Source organism: Dryas octopetala, chromosome 5 (assembly GCF_963921425.1).
Source record: "Dryas octopetala chromosome 5, drDryOcto1.1, whole genome shotgun sequence".
In the NCBI taxonomy this organism is placed as follows: Eukaryota; Viridiplantae; Streptophyta; class Magnoliopsida; order Rosales; family Rosaceae; genus Dryas; species Dryas octopetala.
The window spans coordinates 20,802,736-20,828,630 of NC_141370.1; the positions used below are offsets into that span (position 1 = coordinate 20,802,736).

Below are 25,895 nucleotides of genomic sequence, written 5' to 3' on the forward strand. Positions count from 1 at the left end.
CAGCCATCCCACAGATGCCGTTGGTTTCAAAGTAACTTGCTTCTTCTTGTTCTTCTCTCTTTGCCAAAAGACAATTAACAAAATCCAAATGAAACTGAAAATAGAAATAAATCCAAAAGTGAAGGCTCACCATGGGAACTAGAATATTGAGAATCCATAGTAAGGACTGTGGTGGTGGAGTAGCCACAGAAGCCACTCAATGTCGGGTAGAGGAAGAGTACTAATCCGGTGGTGGAGTAATAATCCCATTTAAAATTGCAGCAAACAAAGGGTACGGAATGGGAGGGCAATGCAGCCTGTGCAAGTTGCCACTCGCTGTGATATGAGCGCGTATACTATAAAATAATGCATAACCTTGGGGGTGAGGATTCCTGGTATCCCACCAGTTTCATTATGTATAATGAGTATCCTTCTCACATAATGCAAGAAAATGATTGATTCCTTCGTGATCAGCCCGGTGACACAAATCCTAGAAATTGTCTTGGCCCCCCAAATGATTGGCCCACACACTCTTGTCGAGACAAAAATAATGTTATCCAGTGCTCGGTATTCTTGCCGAGAGTTCGGTGGATGCATATGCATTCTCTATATGTATATGCACATGTAAATTTTAGATTGTATATGTATCTTCTTAAATAGTAGATGCAACTTTTAGGTTGCAGATGGTAGATTTAGGTCGTAAATGCATATTTTAAGTTGTATATGCAAGTTTTAAGTTATTAAATGTAAGTTTTAGATCACATATAGATGTTGCATCAGTAGTTGCTGAGTACTCGGTAAGAATTGCCGAGTACTCTGTATTTTGACTTCAGTTTTGTGTGAGTTATTTTTATTTCTCATTTTGGCATTTATACTTAAAGTATCCATATTTTTATGACGTTTCAAATAGTCACTATTACATAATGATAATTATTATTATTGTCGAACAATGTTAATTGCTGAGTATCATCGAGCACTCGAATTATTAAAATGGATCGGTCTTGTGTAGGTGCGCCATTGGATCATGGCCATGTTTTACATATATATATTTAAAAAAAAAACCTATTTTTTAAGCTTACCCAAAAAAAAAAAAAAAAAAAAAAGCTTATTTGTCAAAAGGAGTAAAGGACAACGTCTTCAAACCGAACAAAAGAGACAAATTCAAATACTTCGTCACTCCCTTTAGGGCTTTTAGGAGGTTTACCGAAAACCCCAAACCTTCTTCCCTCTCTCTGCACTCTGTACCGAAAGGGCAAAACCTCGCATTCCCATTTCCCGCCTTTTACTTTCTCTCTCCTAGGTTTCGACATTTGCACCAGTCCCTTTCCAGTACCAGTTTCAGTACCAAACTACCAATCCACAAACCACAATGGTGTTCCCGAAGCAACTGCTCTCCACCATCGAATCGGCCCTACTGGGCCCATCGCCTCCAAGCCCGTCTCAGAGAGTGGAGCTCATGCTCGCCATCCGCAACTCTCTATCTTCACTCCAGTCCCTCCTCTCCTATCCGGTACGGTCCCATTAGCTCTCTCCTGTTTGGTCTCTGAGCATATTTTAAAATTTCGTGATTGGCGAGTTTTGAATTTGGAATTATGCGTAGAATTTACTTCGTTTTTCAGTTGTGTTATCTTGATTCTACTGTTGTTGTTGAATTTTGCTCATTGCGTTTTGCAGCCTCCCAAACCCTCGGATCGGGCGCAAGTTCAGTCCAGAGAAGTTAGGCTTCCGGATGGGCCACCGATATCGCTTGACGACCAGGACGTCCAGATTGTATGTACAGTGTTCATTCCCGTTTTGTTTTACAGCAGATTTTTCCCTCTCATGTTAATTGCATATTTGCAATTTCATTTACATTTCAGAACGGCTATAAAGTTTTGTGTGTTCTGGAAGTAGTGATGATTCTGCTGCTACTGTATACTATATAGAGTCTTAACTATCTCATGTATGTTATCCCCTTTTTATCTGAGGTTTGATGTTATGCTGGATTATAGGCTTTGAAGTTGAGTGATGACCTCCATCTCAATGAGATAGATTGTGTCCGTTTGCTTATCTCTGCAAATCAAGAGGTAGATTTATGCTGTCTTTTGTTTGTCATAATATTCCATTGGCCTATAATTTACATGTTGGAAATATGACATCATTTACTTACTTCCATTTTTCATTCCCAGTGGGGTTTAATGGGAAGAGAGCCACTAGAAATTTTGCGCCTTGCAGCAGGGCTCTGGTACACTGAGAGAAGAGATCTATTAACAGCCCTCTATACACTATTAAGGGTATCTCATGCTTCTGCCCCTACTTATCATCCTAGAAGCTTTTAATTATTACTTTGACCCTTATTTTTTTAATGGATATTCATGATATTTCTTTTGCAGGCCGTTGTACTTGATCAGGGACTTGAAGCTGATCTTGTATCTGACATCCAGAAATATTTGGAAAATCTTATCAGTAATGGGCTTAGACATAGGTTAATATCTCTTATAAAGGTTTGGAACATTGACCGAAATTTCTTTCATATTGTGCATATATCAAGTTCAGTATGTAAATTATGATTTTGCATGTACGTTTTCTGGATGCTTTTTCATCCTTATTCATTGAGTACAATGTTTCTTACAAGTCATTTGAAATTTCTAAATAAAAATGAATTTTAAGTATACAAGTTGTTGATGCTTGATCTTTTTTTCACTGGACCTGCTTTGCACTTTCAACTTCATTTTGGGTTTTGGTTGGATTTCTTATTCTGTCGAGAATTTCTTACTTTGGGCTGCTTACAAAAGTGCCTTGTCTTTGATTTGGGCTTGTGACCTCTGACGTAGCCCAACCAAACCCTGCTTGCACTGATGATGTGCAAAATTATCAAGTTAGCATAAAGAAAGAATCGTCACTCTTGTTTTTGTTAGAGTTAAAAGCAAGCTTACTACATCTGTTGATACCATTTTCTCTTGTTATGTTGTTCATTGCTTCCCTGGGGTTTTTCCAATTAGGAGGACTGTGAAGCTATAAATTTGCTCACTTGTTTAAGTTTATTTTATATCTGATTTTTGATCTTCTGTAAATGACTTTACCAAAGTATAACATCATGCGATGTAAATTTATTCATCTTTCAAAAAGGAATCATCTTCTATCATGTTAATAATAACAATAATATGGAAGCATCTTCTAAATTATTCCTTGAATGTCACAGTGATGACCTTTTTTTTGTGTTGATAAATTTCACAGTAATGGTTAACTGTAATGGTTTTAATTATAGGAACTTAATCGAGAAGAACCAGCTGGCCTGGGTGGGCCTCGTTCTGAGCGCTATGTTCTTGATTCTAGAGGTGCTCTTGTGGAGCGGCAAGCTGTGGTTTCTAGGGAAAGGCTAATACTTGGACACTGCCTTGTTCTTTCTATTCTGGTTGTGCGGACAAGTAAGCAACACATTTAATGGGTCTTTTACTACAGTGTTATTTTTTCGCATATTATCACAGTGTGGTACTGTTAAGATTTTCATGCAAAGAACTAATAGTTGATCACTTTAAAGATTTAATCAATTTATTCCAATATAGAGAAAGAAATCTTGAACCTTGGGATTTTCCAAGTTAGGGTGTTGTGACTGTTGTATATAGAGTATAGATGAAGCATCTGGTGGCAAAGCTTTTGTGATTTGGATGTCACATTTTGGGAGTACTCAGTACATGTCCAACAACCATTGCATTTGCCAAGATTCGTAGAGTCGACCCTACAGATGATATGTTCCATTGTCGTGGTTGTTGGTGCCTAAATTGGTAGAGTTTGACCCTTTCAGTGTGCATGTTGCAATGCCTTGCTTAAGCAAACAATATATATGGTTTGTGTTGGAAATTGGAATCATATGGATGATAAACATTGCTGCTGTTGTTTGAACAAAACCAAGGGTAACCACTATAATATGCTATGAATTCCATGTTCTTTCTTCTCTTAAAATAATTCATATTAACATCTTTATGTTATATGTTGATTCCAGGTTCAAAGGATGTAAAGGATATATTTTTTGTATTAAAAGATAGTGCTGCTGAACTTAGTGAGACTAACAACACCATGAAACATCAGGCATGTCCTTCTCTTCATGTTGAGTGATTTATTTGTGCTTATTGTTTTTGCAAGGTAGGGCTTGCAAAAAAGAAGTACCATCTCTCTTTCTCAAAAACACAACTTTTATGTGTGCATTGGTTTATTCTGTTATGTATCTCCCTGTGCAGTTATGCTAATATATTATGTTGCTGCTTTATCACACTATTTATGTATTTTATGTCTATGCAGATTACTTTTAGTCTTCTTTTTTCTCTTGTGATCGCTTTCGTATCAGATGCTCTGAGTGCAGTACCTGATAAAGCATCTGTCCTGTCCCGCGATGCTTCTTTTCGACATGAATTTCATGAAATTGTAAGATGAAAGGCTTCGTGGCTTTTTCTTATCATTGTTTATGAACTTTCTAACAAAAATCTTGAATTTGCTGCTCATCATCCGTGCTTCAGGTAATGGCTGCTGGAAATGATCCAAATGTTGAGGGTTTTGTTGATAGCGCAAGGCTTGCTTGGGCTGTACACTTGATGTTAATACAAGATTCTATTACTGCAAGGGATACCATTTCAAGTGTTTCATCGAGTGATTTGGGTTACCTACAGTCGTGCTTGGAAGCTATTTTTTCAAACAATGTTTTCCAGTTTATACTAGATAAAGTTCTTCGAACTGCAGCATATCAGGTAGTTTCTTATGTTCTTAATCATATTTTGTGAGATGTACGCTCTAAATCATATTTTATTTCATAAATTGAGGGAATAGCTCTAATTTTAGCTGCTTCCCTTTCCTTGGGTTGTTAAGCTTAAAATGCTATTAAAGTAGTGAGGAGCCATTCTCTTCCTGCATTATGTGTTAAGACAAACTTAGCATTTTCTGGTGACTCTGATTATTGGATTGGTAAAGTGCTTCAGTTGTTGCAATGCCTTGATGTTCCCTTATATTCAGTTCCATTGAAAATTAAAAACAGTTTCCTGTTATGCGCCTTTGTTTTGCTGTTAGTTGGATTTGTTATCCCTTTTAGTGGATGTTGTCAAAAGTGATTGATCTAAATATGTTTTCCTGCATTGTTTCTTATTGGCATCCTAATTAGGAAGATTTACTGGTTTTGTTTTTAATTTGTGCAGAATGATGATGAGGATATGATTTATATGTACAATGCTTATCTTCACAAGCTGATTACCTGTTTCTTATCTCACCCACTTGCCAGAGACAAGGTCAGTTGATATTTTTTTGTTCTTGGAGGATAATGATATCTTGGAAAAATTGATTTGTTGTGTAAAATGTGATAAGTCTAGCAAATAATGCAGTTGAGATACTAACTTGGCATAGATGCCTCATTTGTTCTATAAAACTAATTAGACTGCAACATCATTGTTATCTAACTTCTGCTATCTGACCAAGCTTGTGGATGAGCACTTGGTGTAGCAAGGATTTGATTATAGAGGAGGAACTAAAATTTCTACTACCCTAACTTACTGCTAATGGAATTGCTGATCAAAACATTGTGCACTTTAGTTTTAAATCAATACTTTGGAAATCTAAAATGTTAAATAAATTTATTCCCTCTCTCTCTCTCTCTCCCCACCTCCATGTATGTATGTAATGTTTTTGCATTCATTTCCATTGTTCAATTTCATGTCCTCAAGTTTGCAATGCTTTGCTTACAACTTGTTGAAGTTTCCTTGCAGGTCAAAGAATCAAAGGAGAGGGCTATGAGCATGCTTAGTCCATACCGTATGGCTGGATCACGTGATTTTGCGCATGATAGTAACTTAATTTCTCCACAAGTCTCTGAAACTGGCCCTTTACCATTTGTCTCCCTCTTGGAGTTTGTGAGCAAAATTTATCAGGTTAACTTTTCATGTTATTTTGAGTAATTGAGATTTCATTTGTCCTTGAATAAATCTGTTTTTAAAATAATTACTCAGATTAAGCCATTAAATTTTTTGTTGGTCATAAATGTTGACTCCATGGTTGTATGTAACACTCTTTTTCCATTTCGAGGACCTTTCCATTTTTTCATAGTTTCTTAATCCAAATGGCAGTAATTTGATGTACTTTGCTTATTATGCAATACAAGAAGTACTATTGTGTAATTTCCTTAAGATGTGCTACATATTTTATTCATATTAATTTGATGTGATGCTTCTTATTCTCTTGTATATCATGCATCTTTCTGATGTAACGTGTCTTCTTATGTTTTGTTAGTAGGACATTTGGACCTCATATTTATTTATTAATTTTTTTCCTATAATTTTCCACAGAAGGAACCAGAGCTGTTGTCTGGCAATGATGTCTTGTGGACATTTGTGAATTTTGCTGGAGAGGATCATACAAATTTTCAAACCCTTGTGGCTTTCTTGAATATGCTGAGTACCTTGGTATGAAGAACATGTCTGAGCTGGTGTAGAATTTTAATATTTGAAGTATGCTTTTATCACAAATAGGCAGTTTCCTATTGTTTGATTTTCATGTTCTTACATTCCTTTCAGGCTTGTAGTCAAGAAGGTGCTGCAAAGGTTTTTGAGTTACTTCAGGGTAAAGTGTTCCGCTCTGTTGGGTGGGGCACTTTGTTTGATAGCTTATCAATTTATGACGAGAAATTTAAACAGTCCCTTCAAACTGCTGGTGCCATGTTACCAGAATTCCCAGAGGGAGATGCAAAAGCACTTGTTTCTTATTTGAATGTTCTTCAAAAGGTTTTTACTCGCTTCATTCTTCAGTTTATTCACCCTTCAATTTCTTTCTTTTGTTCCTATTTACCAGATGTATAACCTAGATTTGTTTTTTAATTGGTGGTAAGTTTCTGTTTCCCGTAGCTTCATTATCACTTCTATTTGGAATTCATAATATAGTTATCCCTTACCAACGAGGGTTTAGTCAAGTTGTCAGGCCCGTGGTTTGCTCCCATGTGGTCTGAGGTTCGATTCCTCAAAGGTACCTATATGGCTATTTGCTAGAATTTCAAGGATTGTAGGGTTCAGCGGGGGGCCGTAGTTTAGACTCCGGGTCCGCCTGGGGGATTCCTGGGTATCAAAAAATAATAATAATATAGTTATCCCTTTGCTGATGAGCAAGTTTGTATCTCTCCCCCTCTCTGGCTTACTCACACTTTTTTTGCTAGTTTTGTAGATTGTCTTATTTCGTTGCCCCATTACCTATTCAAATTCTGCAGGGAGGCAATGATACATTACAATCTTACTGGTTATATGTGAAAGGAATAAGTTGTTTTTATGTTTCTTTTGAATGTGCTGCAGGTTGTGGAAAATGGAAATGCCGTTGAAAGAAAGAACTGGTTTCCTGATATTGAGCCTCTATTCAAGCTCCTTGGTTATGAGAATGTGCCTCCTTATCTGAAGGTTGATGGCTGTATTTAATGCTTCTTTGCTGAAGAGTATCCTAGTATAACATTTGTGGCTTCTTTGTTAAAGTTTAGAAGCTTAAATAGAATTTCCCTGATTGTTATTGATAAAGTATATTGCCAACTGTTGCAGGGTGCTTTGCGTAATGCAATAACAACTTTTGTTTCCATCTCCCCGGTCTTAAAAGATACAATTTGGAGTTATCTTGAGCAGTATGACCTACCTGTGGTTGTTGGATCTCATGTTGGGAAGAGTGCACAGCCTATGGCATCACAGGTTGGTTTTTGGTGGTGTATTTATTTTATTCTGGTAGGTGATAATTAGGTGCCAAATAAGCAAAAACACAACTCTATTTATAATTATTTGCCTGACCCTGCCTGGTAGGTCTGTGAAGTCTTTTCTTGTGGTCTGGAAAACTGGTGGTTGATATAGGATTGTTTAAGTCATGTCAGGGATATTGAGCAGTTTTTTGCTCATGGTTTGGCAAGCAAGGGAATTCTACTTCTAGAAATTCTGTGGGTATAGGGGCTAGTGTAACAAGAAAATTTACCTGTCCTATGTGTTTTGTATCTTAAAAATATCACATCTTTTACAGGTATATGATATGCAATTTGAGTTGAATGAAATAGAAGCAAGGAGAGAACAATATCCTTCAACAATATCTTTCCTTAACCTGTTAAATGCTCTTATTTCTGAAGAAAGAGACTTAAGCGATAGAGGGCGTAGGTAATGGTTACTGGCTTGTTCAATGTCTCTTTGGAATTTTGAATTCTTTTTCTGGAATGTTTCACTCCATTGATGAGACATTTTTCATGTTTGGCAGATTCATTGGCATTTTTAGGTTCATCTACGATCATGTTTTCAGGCCGTTCCCTCAAAGAGCCTATGCAGACCCTTGTGAGAAATGGCAGTTGGTTGTTGCTTGTCTTCAGCATTTTCATATGTGAGTTTATCCTACAGTCAATTTCAGAAGGTTGTATTTGTGATTTTGGGTTTTATTGCATCTTGTGTGTAAGGTTTTATTTTTTATTTATCCCCCTCCCCCCCTCCCACCCCGGGCGGTTTTTTATGTTTTTTTTTTCTTTTTTTTAATGTGTAGATCAATTCTTAATCTTAGTTTATGTTACCCGAACCAAATCTCTCTGATTGGTATTTTGGTATAATTCATGTGGTATAATTTGGACTTGAATAGAATGTTGAGAAATTTGCATCTTCATATGATTTTCCATTCAGGATACTGAGTCTGTATGACATCAATGAGGACGACATCGATGGTGTTGTTGACCATTCTCAGCTTTCAACAGTAACACAACCATCTCCACTCCAGATGCAGCTACCCATATTAGAGTTGCTAAAAGTAGGTTCTCACTATTCTTATCTGTTCATTCAAATCCAGCATATTCACCTTAAAAGCTATTGATTGTGTTATGTTTTATCTGAAACTTCTGACGTGTATAGTGTTGTCCCTCCTAATTTCTGGATTTGTTGCTACTTAATTTAACATAGGTACATGCGTTCTTGTCTAAGTTGCTATCCAAATAGATTCTATCTTTACTTATTAGTATGAGTTTACATGCGTTCTATACACATTGTGGTTATTGGTTTAGAGAGAATATTTCCATTATGGCTACAATTGTCATCTTGGTTTTGAAATCAGTTTTTGTTGATGGCAGAATTTTAGTTTGGTCATGATTGCTTGATCTAATATAGAAGTACATTATTGAATCCATTCTCTCTAACAACGATTTGTTACAGGATTTCATGAGTGGCAAAACTGTTTTCCGGAACATTATGGGTATTCTTTTGCCGGGAGTCGATACCATCATAACTGAACGGACAAATCAAGTGTATGGGCAACTTTTAGAGAAGGCTGTGCAACTCTCTTTGGAAATTATAATCCTTGTCTTGGAGAAGGATTTGCTTCTTTCTGATTTCTGGCGTCCTCTTTTCCAGGTATCATTTTAACCGTACAGATTGCGTAGCATAATTTTAATCTCCCTAATGTTCCTTTAAACATTGTTACATGGACTTTGGCAGCCTCTGGATGTTATACTCTCTCAAGATCATAATCAAATTGTAGCTTTATTGGAATATGTCAGATATGATTTTCGACCTCAAATTCAGAAGTGCTCTATCAAAATCATGAGTATATTAAGGTACCTTCTTTCTTCCATTCTGTGTTTTGCTTTGTTATCTGTGATCTGATGAGGGGTGATATGGCCTAGAGCTTATCCATGGAAACTTTTTCGAACTTCGCATAGATATCATTTTTCATGATAAATTTTTAATGCAAAATATCTGATGAAAACATAAATGATTCTTGTTATCATTATTTTGGGTGACAGTTCTCGCATGGTTGGGCTTGTACAGCTACTGCTAAAATCCAACGCTGCAAGCTCTTTGATTGAGGATTATGCAGGCTGCCTAGAATTAAGATCAGAAGTGTGTCAGATCATAGAAAACACAAGTGATGATCCAGGTGTACTGATATTGCAGGTTAGACCTGTAATTTATTTTACTTCTTCTTTCTTTCCAATAGTTATTTCTACGATGCCTATATATTTTCTTTTACATTTTACAGCTTCTAGTAGACAATATCAGTCGGCCAGCTCCCAATATCACCCATTTACTACTCAAGTTTGATCTTGACAGCCCTATTGAACGGACTGTTTTGCAGCCAAAATTTCATTACAGGTTTAGTTTCTTTAAAGTTGCCCTGATGTTAGTGGCCAAAAAAAAAAAAAGTTGCCCTGATGTTTTCATATCTAATTTTTACAATTTCTGTTCAGTGAATTCTGCTCTATAATGTTATTTGCAGCTGCTTGAAGGTTATTCTTGAAATCTTGGAGAAGCTTTCGAAGCCTGATATAAATTTGTTACTTCATGAATTTGGTTTTCAGGTTAGATCAAACAATCCCCACCTGGGAATAACTTTTTCCTTCTTTCTGTTCTCTTATGGATCACATATTTGGTTATTTGTCTGAAATTTTACCATGCTTTACTCTGAGAATTTCTTGACTGTTTTCTTTGCAGCTCCTTTACGAGTTGTGCCTGGATCCACTAACATGTGGTCCTACTATGGATCTTTTGAGTAGTAAAAAGTATCAGTTTTTCGTAAAGGTAAAAAAGACACTGCATTTTTAATGTTTGAAGCTCTCCAATAAAACTTTAAAATTTTGATGTATCTTTGTATTATTCTAATTTTGTTTTCATTCTTCTCACATATATCTAAAATACATTTACCTTTATAACAACAGCACCTAGATACAATTGGGGTTGCCCCACTTCCTAAACGGAATAACAATCAGGCGCTTCGCATCAGTTCCCTTCATCAGGTTTCTTCTGAAATTATTTGGCTTTTTTCTATCATGCCATATGCATCTCTTAGTGAGCTTTGCACAATTCTAAACTGACAGTTTGGTCGACAACATACCAGGATTATTTTCATTATACATTACCTTATTTATTTGTTACAAAAAAAATATTTTATTGGTAGGGGCAAACACAGATATGTGATGGATGGGGGTGTTCTAATTCATTGTGATATAAAGATAACTAAACATGTCACAATTGCTTTTACTATTACTGTCTTCTTTTTCTTTGTCAGTTTTGTTTCACTTTTAGAATGATGAGAAAAACATATTAAGTACTGTAGTATTGAAATAACTTTGCACCAGACGTTGCCTTTTGGACTATAGGTAGAATTTTTTCTGTCCATGTTATACTTTTGTGAGATGACGTAATCCAACTACGTTAAGTGTTCTTCATTTTGATTAGATAGAGAAAAGACTGGAAAATTGGAAGAAGGCGTTCTTATCAAGGGGAGGAAGACTGACATTGATTCAGGCTGTTTTGGGGAGTATCCCAACTTACTACTTATCACTTTTTAAAATACCAAAGGGGGTAGCTAAAAGGGTGGAGAAACTAATGAGAAACTTCCTGTGGAAGGGAGAAAGTTTAATCTGGTTAGATGGGATATTGTTTCTCAGTCAAAGCAATCAGGGGGATTGGGCATAGGGAAACTGGAAGCAAAAAATATGGCCTTATTGGGGAAATGGCTTTGGAGATATCCTTTGGAAAGAGAATCCTTATGGCATGAAGTGATTAGAAGTAAATATGGAAACCAAGAGAATGGTTGGGATTCAAAAGAGGTAAGGAAAGGGTCAAGTCGCAGCCCTTGGAGAGATATATCAAAAGGCTTTAATAAGTTTATAGTGTGCTGTAAGCTGGCTGTAGGGAACGGCGAAAGGGTTAGATTTTGGGAGGATGTTTGGGGAGGAGAGGAGGCTTTTAAAACCTGTTTTCCAAGGCTGTATAATCTGTCAGATCATCATGGTTTATCAGTGGCAGAAATGGCAGGGGGAGTTAATTTTCAACCAAATTGGAACCTGGGCTTTCGAAGGAATTTAAATGACTTAGAAGTGGAGGAGTTGTCATCCTTGCTCTTAGTGCTTGAGAAAGTTCATTTGTCGTCCACTAGAGATTCAAGAATTTGGAAATTGGACTCAAAAGGGTTTTTCTCTTCAAAGTCTTTTTTTACCTTTCTTTGTGGGCATGGCAATGGTAGTCTTTTTCTACCGGCAGGCTTGATTTGGAAAGCAAAAGTTCCTCCAAAAGTCAGAGTTTTGGCTTGGTTAGTAGCTCTTGGAAAGATAAATACTTGTGATATTCTACAAAAAAGGAGGCCAAATGTTTGTTTATCTCCAAGCAGGTGTGTTATGTGTAAGATTCAAGGGGAGAGTGTTGATCATATTTTCCTTTAGTGTTCTGTAGCAGCAAAGCTGTGGTCAAATTTATTCAAAGATGCAGGGGTAATGTGGGTAATGCCAGAAGGGTGCTATTCTTTGCTGAGTGAAAAGTTCTTTGGTTTTGGTGGGATCAAGAAGGCCAAGGTGTTTTGGAATTGCAGAATGCTGGCCATTTTTTGGGTTATTTGGATGGAGAGGAATCGAAGAATTTTTGAGGATTATAGAGGAGCAGATGTTGAAGAATTGTGGGATAGAGTAGTTTTTTGGTCATCCCTTTGGGCATCTGTTACTAGTGACTTCAGGGGTGTATATTTATTCGATATAATTTTAGATTGGAGGGCAGCACTTAGATAAATGGATTCTGCTTTATGAGGCCTAATTCTATGTTTTTCGTTTTTTGATCTTTTCTCTCAATAATGGACATCTTGTCCATTGTGTGTATTGCTTTGAGCTTTGATCAATAAAAAGTTTCTTTCTTTTCAAAAAAAAAAAAAAAAAGTGTTCTTCATTTTGATTTGTTCACATTCATTCTGCATCCTGGTGCACCAATACCCTATGTTTCATAGTTATTTTTATCTTAACTGCATTCCTCTCGAATCTTGAAGCCTTGGTCATGACTCATGCATCCTTGTTAAGAAAATTGCAATTGTTTATTATCTATTTTGATGCTTGCTTTCCAGTCCAAATTATATTTAAGTTTCAAATTATTTGCATATCTAAAATCTGTGTGTTCATATATGTCTGTTGTTCTTTTTTTTTTTTTTTGCTTCTCTTCTACTGTTCACAGAGAGCCTGGCTGTTGAAACTGCTAGCGATTGAACTGCATGTTGGTGATGTCAATAGCTCCGCTCACCGAGAGGCATGTCATAGCATCCTTGCACATCTTTTTGGGCAGGAAAATATTGAAATTGGAATAGATTGCCTCATATCTCATTCCTTTTCTCTTCAAGATGGTGTGGAACACGCCGGAACCCACACTGTTAGTAAGAGTAAGGTATTGTTAATTACTTAAATGTATAACTGTTTCTTAATCACGCTCCACTGTGGACTAATGGATGTTTTGTGCTTTTATTAAATTTTATTTTGTGCTTTGCTTTTTTAACAATTTTTTTTGGGTTGGATGCTCCACTATAACGAGTATCTAATAATATTTGTTGGAAAATCTCTTTATAATTTTTATTTTACCAGCTCTCCAGGAGTTGTTTTCTTGATGTTTTGACAACAAGGGTTAAAAGGATGGTTCATGATGATAATAATAAAAATGTATTATTGTTGTTTCTATTGTTATGTTTAAATTTTCTTGACTTTTTCATACTATTTCTATCATTGCTGTGAGATAAAACCTACAATCTAGTCCCTTCTTAGATAATTAATTTCATTTATGTATCAAATTCAGGTGTTGGAGTTGCTTGAAGTAGTCCAATTTAGATCCCCAGATACTACAATGAAGCTTTCCCAGATTGTTTCTGATATGAAATATGATTTGTTGGTAATATTCGGTTCTTAACTGATAGTATAATTTAGCATCCTTGTAAGTTGACTTTCTGGTAACAGTCTGGTCCTTATAACTTTTTTTGTCACACTTGTGCTGCATTTGATTTCTTAGGCGGAAGACATACTTGGTAATCCTACAACTTCTGGAAAGGGTGGTGTTCATTATTACTCGGAACGTGGTGATCGATTAATAGACCTTGCTTCATTCCGTGACAAACTTTGGCAGGTTTGTTCCTTTAATTAAGTTCCATAAAAATGGACTTTTATTCCTAAAGAACTAGATGTGTAGTTGTTTTCTTCCATGGTTTCAAAAGAGATGACCCTGTTGCTGATTTATATTGTTTTTTCAGAAATTCAATTCTGTTTATCCCCAGTTGAGTAACATTGGCAGTGAAGTAGAGCTGAATGATGTAAAAGAAACAATTCAACAGTTGTTGAGATGGGGATGGAAGCACAATAAGAACCTTGAGGAGCAAGCTGCCCAACTTCATATGTTAACTGGCTGGTCACAAATTGTTGAGGTCTGTTCTTTTCTTTCATACAATAGATTACATGATTGGAATTCTTCCATTTGGTTAAGTACCAATTTTTGTCAGCATTACATTCTCCAACACTTATCATTTTTCTCCTCTAATTCTTTGAGTAGATATCTGCTTCCAGAAGAATATCATCACTTGGAAACCGATCTGAAGTTCTGTATCAGTATGTCCTTTATCATAATCTGTTCTTTTCTTCATTTTTTGTTGTCTCCGTTACTTATTGTCTTGCCATTTACAGGGTTCTTGATGCTGCTCTGACTGCTTCTGCTTCTCCAGACTGTTCATTGAAGATGGCATTTATATTGTGCCAGGTATGATCGATTTATTATTCTGGTTACTGTGTTGCTGCAGTTTGAACTTTCTTGCTGTTTTATTCTCTAATTAAAAAAATTAATATCCGTAGGTTGCACTGACATGCATGGCAAAGTTAAGAGATGAAAGATTTTTATTCCCTGGTGGTTTTAGTTCTGAAAGTTTGGCATGTCTTGATATTATCATGGCAAAACAATTACCAAATGGAGCTTGTCACTCAATCCTGTTTAAGCTTATATTGGCAATTCTTAGACATGAATCATCAGAAGCCTTAAGGAGACGGTATGGCCCTGGTCAAGAAATTGGTGCTGTTTCCATGCTTGTTTAAACTCTTTCAGTCAGCATCTGACCTTCATTAATCATTGTCTTCAGGCAATATGCCTTGCTTCTTAGCTATTTTCAGTACTGCCAGCATATGCTTGATCCAGATGTCCCGTCAACAGTTCTGCAATTCTTGCTGCTTGATGAGCAAGATGGTGAAGATCTGGATCTCCAGAAGGTGTGTAGTTTCAATAATTTCAATGCAAAGTTTTAATTTGCACAAAATAACATCTGATGATAAAAAATTTCATTAGTAGTGATGATACTATTTATGTTTGTTCTCAGATAAACCGAGAACAGGCAGAACTTGCTCGTGCCAATTTCTCTATAATAAGAAAAGAAGCTCAATCTATTTTGGATTTGGTAAGTATTGCACTCTCCTAATTGTTTGGTATATATTTGAGGATCTAGCCTGATAATTTTTGGATACTGAAAAGAGTTGTAAATTGACTAAATTTATATTGCTAATATGAAAGGAGTTGGATGTGAACTGTAAATTGTAATGAAGGCTTCTCTCATAGAAGGTGTCTTTGACTGTTAGGAAGGTTCTGCAATATCGGGATAAGATATAGGGTGGGGTTTTCTGAGGATATTTTGTGCATATCAGCTAGGTTTTGCTTTGATAAGATTGAGCAACAGATTAGTACACATTAGTTTTGAGTGTATTGTCTTAATTGTTTGTAAGCCATCCTTCCACGAAGATTCAATCAGTTCTTTTTGAAAGTATGGCCTTAACTGCTTTCTAAAGAAAAATCAGACTTCTAGTATAACTGTTTCATCTGCTTCTACGGTTGCACACATACAGTAGTCACATCCACATGCACACGTAATAGAAAATTGTTACTCTTTTAGTCTGTTCCAAGATCTTTAATTACTATCAATTAATTTATTTTAATGCAACTAATATTTTCCCTTCTTTTTTGTTCTTACTTATTTTTCCTTCAATTATAAATCTTCAGTTAATAAAGGATGCTACTCAAGGCAGTGAACCCGGGAAGACGATGTCACTCTATGTTTTGGATGCATTGATTTGTGTAGATCATGAAAGATATTTCTTAAGCCAACTTCAAAGCAGGGGTTTTTTAAGATCTTGCTTTATGAACATCAGCAATTTATCTCATCAGGTGCTTGTTTAATTTTTCTTATATGATGTGGACTGTCTGAGTTTATCATGTTATATTATTTGAAGTTCTTCTGTTGGGCACTTTCGTGTTGCCACTTTTTACTTTTAGGTTTATATATGCCATCATCTTACATAACTTACTATAATTTTGTTTTAGGATGGTGGGCATTCTCTAGAGTCAATGCAGCGAGCATGCACTCTTGAGGCTGAACTTGCTTTACTCCTGAGAATAAGTCACAAGTATGGAAAATCTGGAGCTCAGGTTATCTTTTCCATGGGTGCTTTGGAACATATTGCTTCGTGCAGGGCTGTCAACTTTCTCGTAAGTACTGCTTATGCTTGTGTGCTTGTTCGAACAATTTGTCTTATCTCATTCATGTAATTACATACTAACTAGCAGGGAAGTGTGAGATGGGTTGACACAAAGCATCAAAGAGATGCTTCTGGGGATATCAAGCATAGGATGATTATAACTCCTATTCTGAGATTAGTGTTTTCTCTGTTGTCGTTGGTCGATACATCTGAATTTTTTGAGGTTAGCTTTCCTTTTCTATTTTCCCTATTGTAAGAGATTTTTTTTCCCCTTCTTTTGAAGAAGGTTTTAAGATTTCTGGTTCTATGTCTAAGAATCAGTTTTTTCATGGCAGGCTTCATTTATTAAAGATAATTTTAACTGATACAAAATCTATTAATTTTCTTGTGGGGTTGTGTGTGATTAGGAAATTGAATAAATCACAACCTAATAGTGATAATTGTTTCATTTCTAGAGAAGGCTCAATACAATATATTATTATATTTTGTTTATAAGAATTGTTATTTTTCTATTAGAATTTCTGTATTTTAGTGTACCTGTTAAACAAAAGCCTTAGTTTTTTATTATGATTAAATGAGTGGAGCACCTAGAAGATTTTGTAATTTTGTTATGTAAAATTAGTGTTTCCAAAGGCGTTCTGATAAAACATCTTAAAAAGAAACAGTGAAATACTTATCCTTATCTAATTATTTTCCTTGAGGTTTGTGTCAGTCCTTCACTTTCTTTTGGTTTTCTATGTGCAGTTTTCTTTTTTAATGCATATTAAAATTCCAGTATGTATTAATATGGATATATATAATAGGTGAAGAATAAAATTGTTCGTGAAGTCATAGATTTTGTCAAAGGGCACAGATCACTTTTTGATCATGTTCTTCGGGAAGACGTTTCTGAAGCTGATGAATTGGTGATGGAGCAGATAAATCTTGTTGTTGGTATACTTAGCAAGGTTAGAGTTGTTTATAATGTATTTGGGATTTCATTAAATGTGTCTCACAAACTGTGGTAGACTTTTCTTGCTTTAAGCTAGCTTTAATTTTCACAAAATTATCATTGGAGAGTTTGAGGCCTGTAACATGGTTGGGAAAGATAGATCATATCCATTTTTTGGGGCCATCCAACCTGACCCATTCAAGTCATTTTCCCATTTTCTACATGTATTGTTTTATGAGCTGCAATACTTTTTCTTTGTCCACCAGAGTTTCCTGTCTGCTTTTTTATTCCAGTTGGTTATGTAAAGGCTTGTTTGATTTGAATTTAATAATGCAAACACTTCAACTTTTCCCCCTTTGTAGGTTTGGCCGTATGAAGAGAGTGATGAATGTGGCTTTGTTCAAGGGCTTTTTGGTTTGATGCATGCTCTTTTCTCTCGAGACTGGGAGATTCTCAGTTCTGCTCGATCAATTCAATCTGTTGAGGTTTGCGCATTACTTGTTCAGGCCTAACCTAAAATTCTCATATTGACTGTACATTCCATTAAATGTTGTTTTTGATATTTCTGATCTCCCTTTCCCCCCTCCTTTCATGGTGATTGAACAGAATCAGAGGAAGTCAGAGCTTAACTCATTTCGATTATGCTTCAGTCTGAGCTCTTATCTATATTTTCTGGTCACAAAGAAATCCCTGAGACTGCAGGTACATGTACAATTGTTGGGCTGATCTGCATAACCCTTAAGGATTGACATGCACTAGTCATATTTGCTTGATAGCTCTGTTGTTTCTTCTCTGACCAGCTTGATTTACTGCAGATCTCAGACATGCCCCCTGATTATAATGCTGCTGTTGGCCTTCAACAACCCACATTGAGTTTGCTTGGTTCTTTTCTCACTTCTGTTACAACTGCTCTTGAAAGAGCTGCTGAGGAAAAATACTTACTACTTAATAGGGTATGGATTGGAACAACATTTTCTGTTGCGTCTGTGTGTCACTTCATAAATAAATTTTTAACATCAAATTGCATTACTTTTATGCATATAATTTGCAGATTCGAGACATAAATGAACTATCGAGACAGGAGGTGGATGAAATGATCAATATGTTTGCTCGGCAAGTTTGTGTTTCATCATCTGACAATATTCAGAAAAGGTACTTCAATCATGTTTGCCAATTTGTCTTTGTGTTAAGTGGAAGTTTTGGTATAATCTCCCTCAATTAAACTTAAGATCTGTTTGTTTTTGTTAGTTTTATTTCTTCGACACATCTAATATTTTTCCTGGGTACATGAAGCATCTGATTGTTTTCCTGATGTATTATTTGATTTATAGGAGGTTTATTGCGATGGGGGAAATGTGCCTGGTTGTTGGTAATAGAGATCAGCTAATAACTATATTACTTCCAGTTGTGGAACATGTGCTTAATGTCTTCCTAATCCATTTTCAAGATAGGTAAGGACACATTTCATGTTTTTTTCCTAAGCCATTTTCATGATAGGTATGGTTGAAAACTGCTGAATATTCTTTTGTTGTTTTTAATTTATTTTCTGGTTTGTCAGCTCTATGGTATCTGATACCAGTGGATCTTTGAAGAGAATTACATATGGTGCCAAATCTGGACCAGTACAAGACATATCTTTATTGTGTGGAATGCTCATTCCAACTTTAGAACGACTTGAGTTACTAAGTGAGGTATGTTTCTTACCACTTGCCTTCTATATATATACTACACTTGGTAGCCTCTGGTCAATCCCAGTACTAAGTGCGTAAAATTTTATTTTATGTTGCTTCTTCTCTTCTCAGGATAAAGTAGGGCACAATCTGAAGGTGTTCCGCAGATTAGTGACTTCCCTCAAGGAAATGGCGATTCAAAAGTTGGGACCATGACAATGTCCTAAGCGGCTATAACATTTTTGACTCGATAAATTCCGCATTATTGTTTTGTGTTGTTATGGTTGTTGTATATTAATATTAGCACGGTGTCAGGGGTATATATGTAATGCAATCTGTAAAATGACGACTTCTTACATGCGTGTGAAGCATTACAAGTTTTTGTCAGTCAAATCTTTAATATTCCGTAACTCTAGATTTAATTGATCAGAATCTAATGTGATATGAACCCTGAACCAATTACATGTTAGCAACCCAAATTAATAACTGTTACATAGACATATTAGTGTTAAAAGGCTGCTGGATCCAATATGTGGCTAATATTTAACTGTATTGCTTGGCTCAATAATACACACACCTGATACTCAACCGAGACAACTAAAATCGATTTCGGTAAGAAATAACAGCACATAGCATGATTGAATACCAACCTAATTTAGAATTACAACAGTTTTGGCTAAGTTGCTTCAACTACTCTCTGGCCAAAAATCGGATTATTTATTAACAATAGAGCATCATATCATTCGAAATATTGAGTTCGAATCTTCCTATAATATCTTTTGCTAAAAGAAAATCGTTTGAGCGAGTGTTTTTATTTTTCGGCCACAATCGTTTGAGAGAGTTGAATACGTCATAAACCTTAGCCGTTTGATCATCTTGCTGCTTTGTTATACTGGGTCAAACTGCTGAGTTAAATCTTAGCCGTTATCCAACGATTCAGAGATCCTTAACCAAGAACCCCACAACTTTAAATCTCTGTCGACTGTTGAGAGACTTGCTTGTTCGTACCCTCCCTGACCATCTCAGAGCAACTGTAGATCCGCACAGCTCCAATCCTAATTTTCCCGGAAAATCTTACATTTCCCCGGAAAATTGAAAAGAATTCCAACATTTTCCCACCAACTTTCAGATTACCATGGCTAATGCCGGGAGGAAAGACAAACCCATCAGACCCATCTTGCTTCTCTTCTTTGCCACTCTCTTCCTCGTCATCTTCTTCTTCCTCTTCAGCTCTCGCTCCTCCTCAAACCCTAACCGCTCCCAAAACCTTAACCCCACTATCGTAATCCGTGTCCCAATTCACCGAGGAATCTCACCTTTCAATTGCGAAGAATGCCCCCAGTCTCACCCAGTAATCGCCAATTTGGTCGACGGCCTTCGCTACCCGTTCCTTTACTCCCTTGCCGATTTGGGTAACTTGCCGGAGAAGCCACACAAAAACATCGTGAGAATGCTCAAGGGCAAGCCTTTCAGAAAACCTGACATCTCGGGGACGATTCAGGAGGTTCTGGAGAAGTTTAAGAGTGAAGGAAGGGACCAAGGACTTGTGGTGGACGTCGGTGGCAATGTGGGCATAGCCAGCTTCGCCGCCGCTGTGATGGGTTATCGGGTCCTCGCTTTTGAACCCGTTTTCGAGAATTTGCAGAGGTTTTGCGATGGGGTTTACCTGAATCGTGTTTGGGATTTGGTCACCGTGTTTGACGCCGCCGCCTCCGATCGCCCTGGCAATATTACCTTCCACAAGGTGCTTTTTTTTTTTCGTTTTTTTATTACTTGTATCTTCATTTATGCTATTGTTGTGCTTGTGATTGATGATCAAGTGATCTTGCTTAGACATAAACTTTTTGTTACTAAGAAAATTGATCGCAACCAATTGAAATTCAATTGGGTTTGATTTTAGGAGATGATTAGATTAGATTGAATTGGAGCCATGAATCGATAGTTTGTCGGATTGATGAAAACCTGTAATGAGTGTCGTGGCAGGTCATCATTGGCTTCAGGAGACAATGGTGGTATTCTACCAACACCACACAGACTTAACCCACTTCACTTATTTTAGGGAAACAAGCAACTGCAGCTCTGCAAAAGATCCAATCTTAAATTTCCCAGAAATTTTTAAAAAATAATAAAATTTTGCCACCCATTTGCAATTTGTCCACATGGAAAAACGCCTGGAAAAGTGTCAAACACATCAGATTCATCTCATCCAGAATCCTCTTGCTACTCTTCTCTATCACTCTCATCCTCATCATCTTATTAGGTTATTCTTGACCTCTCACTTCTCCCTAAACCTTAACTCCACTGTCTCCACCATCAGAAACCATCTCCCAATTCCCCCAATTTACCCAAGTTACCCAATCCCACCTTTTAATTGCACTAAAGGACCCCAGTCCTACCCAGTAATTGTCAACATAGTCGAAGGCCTTCACTACCCTGTGAGAATCCTTAAGGGCAAGCCTTTTAGAAAACCCGATATCTGAGGGACGATTCAGGAGGTTTTATAAAAATTTCAAATAGGAGGGAGGGACCATGGGCTTGTGGTGGACGTGGGTGTCAATGTGGGCATAGCCAGCTTCGCTGCTGTGGCAATGGGCTATCGCATCCTTGCTTTTGAACCCGTTTTCGAGAATTTGCAGAGGTTTTGTGATGAGATTTACTTGAATCGCGTTAGGGATTTGGTCACTGTGTTTGAGGCTGCGGCCTCTGATCACCTTGGCTATATCATCTTTCCACAAGGTGCTCTTTTTTTGGGTTAAATTTTAGTCATGGGTTTGTGCTTTTATATATATCTTTATGGTATTGTGGTTTCAATATTGTGTCATTATTCAGATGAGCTGGTATCTATGATTGGATTTATGATTAAATCGAAATTAGAGAGGAGTAAATATCACAGGAGAATACATAGGATGGCAATCAAGGTGATTCTAAATATGGATATGAAAATTTTATAACGTGCTATAGTTACATGATGGATCCAATTGGATTGGTGGTAAGCTCAGTGGATTTCTTATCCACTGTTTTGTACAGTTTTGTCCGATACTTTCATTATTTATAACCTACAAATCTACAATAGATGATTATTGATAAAATCTTCTAAATGTCAATTCAGGATGCTTTGATAATCTCGTTTCTGCTGCGCTTCTCATATTAATCCTGTTTATGTTACCAGTTGGTTGGTCGGCTGGACAATAGTGCTGTTTCACAAGCTGGTGCAAAGCTGGCTTTCAAGTCTAATGAAGAGGTGGCAGTTCAAGTAAGGACCATCCCTCTTGATGACGTAATTCAAGAATCAGAGCCTGTTCTTCTGCTCAAAATTGATGTTCAAGGCTGGGAATATCATGTGCTGAAAGGAGCAACCAAGTTACTATCAAGAGAGGCAGGTGAAGCACCTTATCTCATTTATGAGGAAGATGAGCGGCTGCTGCAAGCCAGTAATAGCAGTGCGATACAGATACGGGAGTTCCTATATAGTGTGGGTTACCGTCACTGCACGCAGCATGGTTCAGATGCACACTGCACCAAGGAGGTTTAACATATATTTTGTGCCGTAAGCTTTTCCACAAGAAACAGAACCAAACTACTGTATCATGGTTAGTTTGCATATAATGTTCCGAGGCGGATTCATCACACATGATTCTCCAGATAAATTAGTCAATGGTCGTACGGATATCACTATAACATGGACAGTGACTGCAATTCGTAGCGTACTTAGCCATTGCACAGTGGTTGAAGGCAAGCTTTTTGGTTGTCTTGGGAAACATTCCGTGAAGACATTGAAAGGAATTTTAGTTCAGAAGAAGCTGCTCGTTGAGCTCAACCAGATTTATATTTATATATTGTTTGGTTTACATTTTGTTAGGTGTGCCTTTGGAGGCCTTTAATTGTAAAGATATTTGTTGCTGCCTGATGTTACTGATTCATTGATACCTGAACTTTCTATTTGATTCCTTGGAAAAAAAAATTATTTGATTCATTGAGGATGTTGGCTTCATTGTTTGTTCAGCTAGTAAGCACCGTTTACTCTCTCTCTTTCATCATCATCGTTGACCATTCAAAAATCTCATCTCATGCGCAGAGGCCTCAATGCATCATATAAGAAATAAAGAACCAAACTCCCAATTGCTGAGTTTTCTTCCTGTTGATATTTTATGCAACCAAACAAATGAACCTATTTTAAATCCTTTGAAAAGCTCAGTCCAATTTTTGTCTCGACGAGTTGGGTAGGCACCATGACCAAAACCCAGTAAACCCACTTCATTACAATCTAAGTAAAACACAGAAGAAAAACTGTAGGAATTTGAGCATGTGAGAAGAACTGAACAGAGCTCAATACCCAATTATAGAAAGTGTAAGGTATTCCTTTAAATGTAATAATCATTTACAGACATCAATTGAATGTTCATAAGAATACAGGTAACGTCTGAGCAGGTGACTATGGCACCAAAATAAGGTATTTAAAATCTGTCACCTGCAAGAAAAATAAATATGTATGAGAGAGAGAGAGAGTTTGAAGTAAGTGAATTCCAGAATTTAGAACCCCTCTAGTTGAATCATGCCAATGCATGATGGCTGCCTCATGTGATAAACATATTTAACATCGACTAGCATTCTAGCTATTGGTCTTTTCATACCTCAGAACAGCAATATCTTTGCTATAATCAGATGGAACAATTCAGTAGTTGCAATCACAATGCTCCAGCCTTCACGATTTTTGTGGGCCACTAGTTTTGGAAGGGCCAGCTCTCTCCAACATGACATCATAGAGTTGCTTCCCATTCTGCTCGTCACATGTCGACAAACAATTATATTATTTTTTCAATATTTGATTCTGTATGTGTGTGTGTGTGTGCACGCGCTTCCAGACCATGATCAGTTGCTAGCAGAAATATTTAGACTTGAACTCAACAAACAGATAAAAGCTTGATGCTTGGACACTTACAAATATCACTGGAAAGAAGTGCACTTGTCCTTCAGGCTTTGTTTGCGTCTCTTTAAAATACACCAGAATAGGAAAATTTGGCCACCAAAGTTCCCAATTCACAAAGGTTGAGTATCTGCATAAACTAAATAGGTGAATTGACTTACCTGTCTAATGAAATCTAATTGATCCAGAGAGCATACTTACTTCCAACGGTTTTTTCCACCCACAAAGACATTTTCACCCGAATTTTGAAGCTGCTCTCCTACCTTTACTTCCTAAATATACAAATTTCAGAGACAAAAAGCTAAATTTATTCTACAGGCAAGAGTGAGTGTATAATTAAAGGAATTAGAGTATATTTCTTTTATTAACTTCTTAAGAAGGTTGAGTGAACTAACCAGAGCCTCTTCATCGAAGACAAATCTGACTCTAGTAGTCTGGAAGGACACCAAAAAGAAAAGTTCAGCTACTTCCCAAAATTTATATATTAAAAGAAAAAAAAAAAGGCACCAAGTTATAACATGTGACTTGTTTCCATTATCACAAGAACCCAGCACAAGATTGCTACAGAACCCAGCACAAGATTGCAGGCATGTCTACTAAATTCAGTATCATGAGTCAAGACTAGCTTGTACGCCACCCATTTCTAGTATTGTTACCTGAAACAATAGGAGCAATCCAAGGAGACCAATGGGCGCAGCTGGTAAAAGATTATTTGTATAAGCTAACCCACCAGATAGACCTGTTTCAATTAACATTTTTGACATCATATATAATGATTCCATTAAATAAATGCAATCTTGTTTAAAGAAAGGATAGTTGGCAGGGCAGCTACCATATGCAGGGTTCCCAAACAAAGTCTAAAACCAGCTAAAATCGGAAAGGTCAGTTATGATGAAGCAAAATTCATCTCATAAAGAAGCGAAGATAGATCTTTTATAAAGATTAGTCAGATGCGAGTTTGATAACTTGGCAAATTTAGGAGTTGGCTTACCTAGTACTAAAAAAATCCAAAGCTTAAGCTGACCAAATTTAGAAATGAAGAAAGGAGACAATTGCTCAGACTTCAAATGCTGCTAAATTTCATGCAGGGCTCACACTTGTAGAAAATTACCAACTATCAATTAAACCAGTGAATTGGGATAAGAAAATTCTGCACACATAACTTCAAGTGTGGTTTCAACATACGTTAGAATCTTTCCAAAGAAAGTGCAGAGAAGGCCTTAGCATATAGAAAGCCAGTTATGACCCTGATGAGAAAAGAGGGGGAGGGGAAACTTCAGCACCTACCTAGCAGGACAATTGGAATCCGATAATCTGGCTCGGGAATCACAGTCTGCGTGGTCTTGACTTCCCTTCCAAACTGTCAAGGATGAAAATTAATACCAAGAGTGGCATCCGTAATTTGATCATTAGCAAAACCCATCAACCAACAATCAAAATTCTTGCTTTCTGAGGCAATATTGGGTACAATTCCTCATTTTCATTTCTTAATAATGTAACATCTCTCATATTGCAAGAACATATGCAAACTCGATTTCAGGGAACAAAAAATGGAGGACAATAAAAATAATTTGTAGAAGGGTGAAGTAATAAACCGCTGAGGACACCACAAGGGAACCACCAATGCTGCCACTACTATTTTTTCTCAGTAAACTCTGATTATTTATCACTTTGCCATAATTTGAGCTCCTGAAGCTCCTTACAAACCCACCCACTTCGCTATCTGCTTGAAATACACTCATTATCACTTGCCAAATGGATATAATAAAAAACTACACTTTGCCATTCAATTTAGCATGCACTAGTTCTCCACTGAATTATCACACAAACACAATCTTAAGAAAAAAAATCAACACTGAAAATCAAAGTACCAAGCTTACTTTGTAGAGACAGAAAGGAAGGAGCTAACAAGAGAGTGCTCGCCATTTGTTTCACTTTGATTTTTATTTTTCCAAAAACGATTCTTTTTATTTCTGAAGAGCAGGAATTGGTTCGAGACCCTGTTTGTAAAGGGTGAAATTACAGTAAGGACCACGTTTCTTTAAAAAACAAGTCACTTGACCAAGGGCATTGAGGTCATTTTAAGGTTTGATTGTATAAGGGGACAGAACAGAGTCTTATCCTGTATTACTTGTATTGCTT

General features: G+C 36.7%; 3 protein-coding genes across 5 annotated transcripts; 2 read left to right on the top strand and 1 right to left on the bottom strand.

Annotated features, from left to right (window-relative positions):
• The first annotated feature begins 1,169 nt into the window (after positions 1–1,169).
• Positions 1,170–19,293, top strand: EMB3142 (nuclear pore complex protein (DUF3414)). 3 transcript variants are annotated; one of them, XM_086244153.1, is made up of 45 exons: positions 1,170–1,489; positions 1,654–1,749; positions 1,971–2,045; positions 2,148–2,252; positions 2,352–2,462; positions 3,227–3,386; positions 3,962–4,047; positions 4,258–4,380; positions 4,473–4,700; positions 5,142–5,231; positions 5,706–5,867; positions 6,282–6,398; positions 6,510–6,716; positions 7,275–7,376; positions 7,512–7,655; positions 7,975–8,105; positions 8,203–8,322; positions 8,613–8,736; positions 9,135–9,332; positions 9,417–9,535; positions 9,725–9,875; positions 9,961–10,073; positions 10,198–10,279; positions 10,413–10,499; positions 10,637–10,714; positions 12,915–13,121; positions 13,524–13,616; positions 13,734–13,847; positions 13,972–14,142; positions 14,268–14,323; positions 14,399–14,471; positions 14,564–14,754; positions 14,845–14,971; positions 15,079–15,156; positions 15,753–15,917; positions 16,074–16,238; positions 16,314–16,451; positions 17,032–17,175; positions 17,522–17,644; positions 17,766–17,861; positions 17,975–18,112; positions 18,211–18,311; positions 18,491–18,610; positions 18,718–18,850; positions 18,962–19,293. In XM_086244153.1, exons 1-45 carry the CDS (start codon positions 1,349–1,351, stop codon positions 19,043–19,045), a joined length of 5,667 nt encoding a protein of 1,888 aa, XP_086100279.1. In that variant the 5' UTR covers positions 1,170–1,348; the 3' UTR covers positions 19,046–19,293. The 3 variants fall into 3 exon arrangements, with proteins under 3 accessions (XP_086100279.1, XP_086100281.1, XP_086100280.1); XM_086244155.1 differs by having other exon boundaries at positions 17,772–17,861; XM_086244154.1 differs by having other exon boundaries at positions 16,317–16,451.
• Positions 19,294–19,647: 354 nt separating this feature from the next.
• LOC147285608 (FkbM family methyltransferase) lies at positions 19,648–22,757 on the top strand. The gene is made up of 2 exons (XM_086244250.1): positions 19,648–20,573; positions 21,999–22,757. Exons 1-2 carry the CDS (start codon positions 19,965–19,967, stop codon positions 22,359–22,361), a joined length of 972 nt encoding a protein of 323 aa, XP_086100376.1. The 5' UTR covers positions 19,648–19,964; the 3' UTR covers positions 22,362–22,757.
• Positions 22,758–23,133: 376 nt separating this feature from the next.
• Positions 23,134–25,749, bottom strand: LOC147285609 (uncharacterized). Its single transcript, XM_086244861.1, has 9 exons — positions 25,634–25,749; positions 25,349–25,476; positions 25,041–25,113; positions 24,410–24,492; positions 24,149–24,187; positions 23,955–24,025; positions 23,769–23,883; positions 23,461–23,606; positions 23,134–23,297 (listed from the first exon to the last, which is right to left on the bottom strand). Exons 1-8 carry the CDS (start codon positions 25,677–25,679, stop codon positions 23,532–23,534), a joined length of 630 nt encoding a protein of 209 aa, XP_086100987.1. The 5' UTR covers positions 25,680–25,749; the 3' UTR covers positions 23,134–23,297; positions 23,461–23,531.
• Between the last annotated feature and the right edge of the window lie 146 nt (positions 25,750–25,895).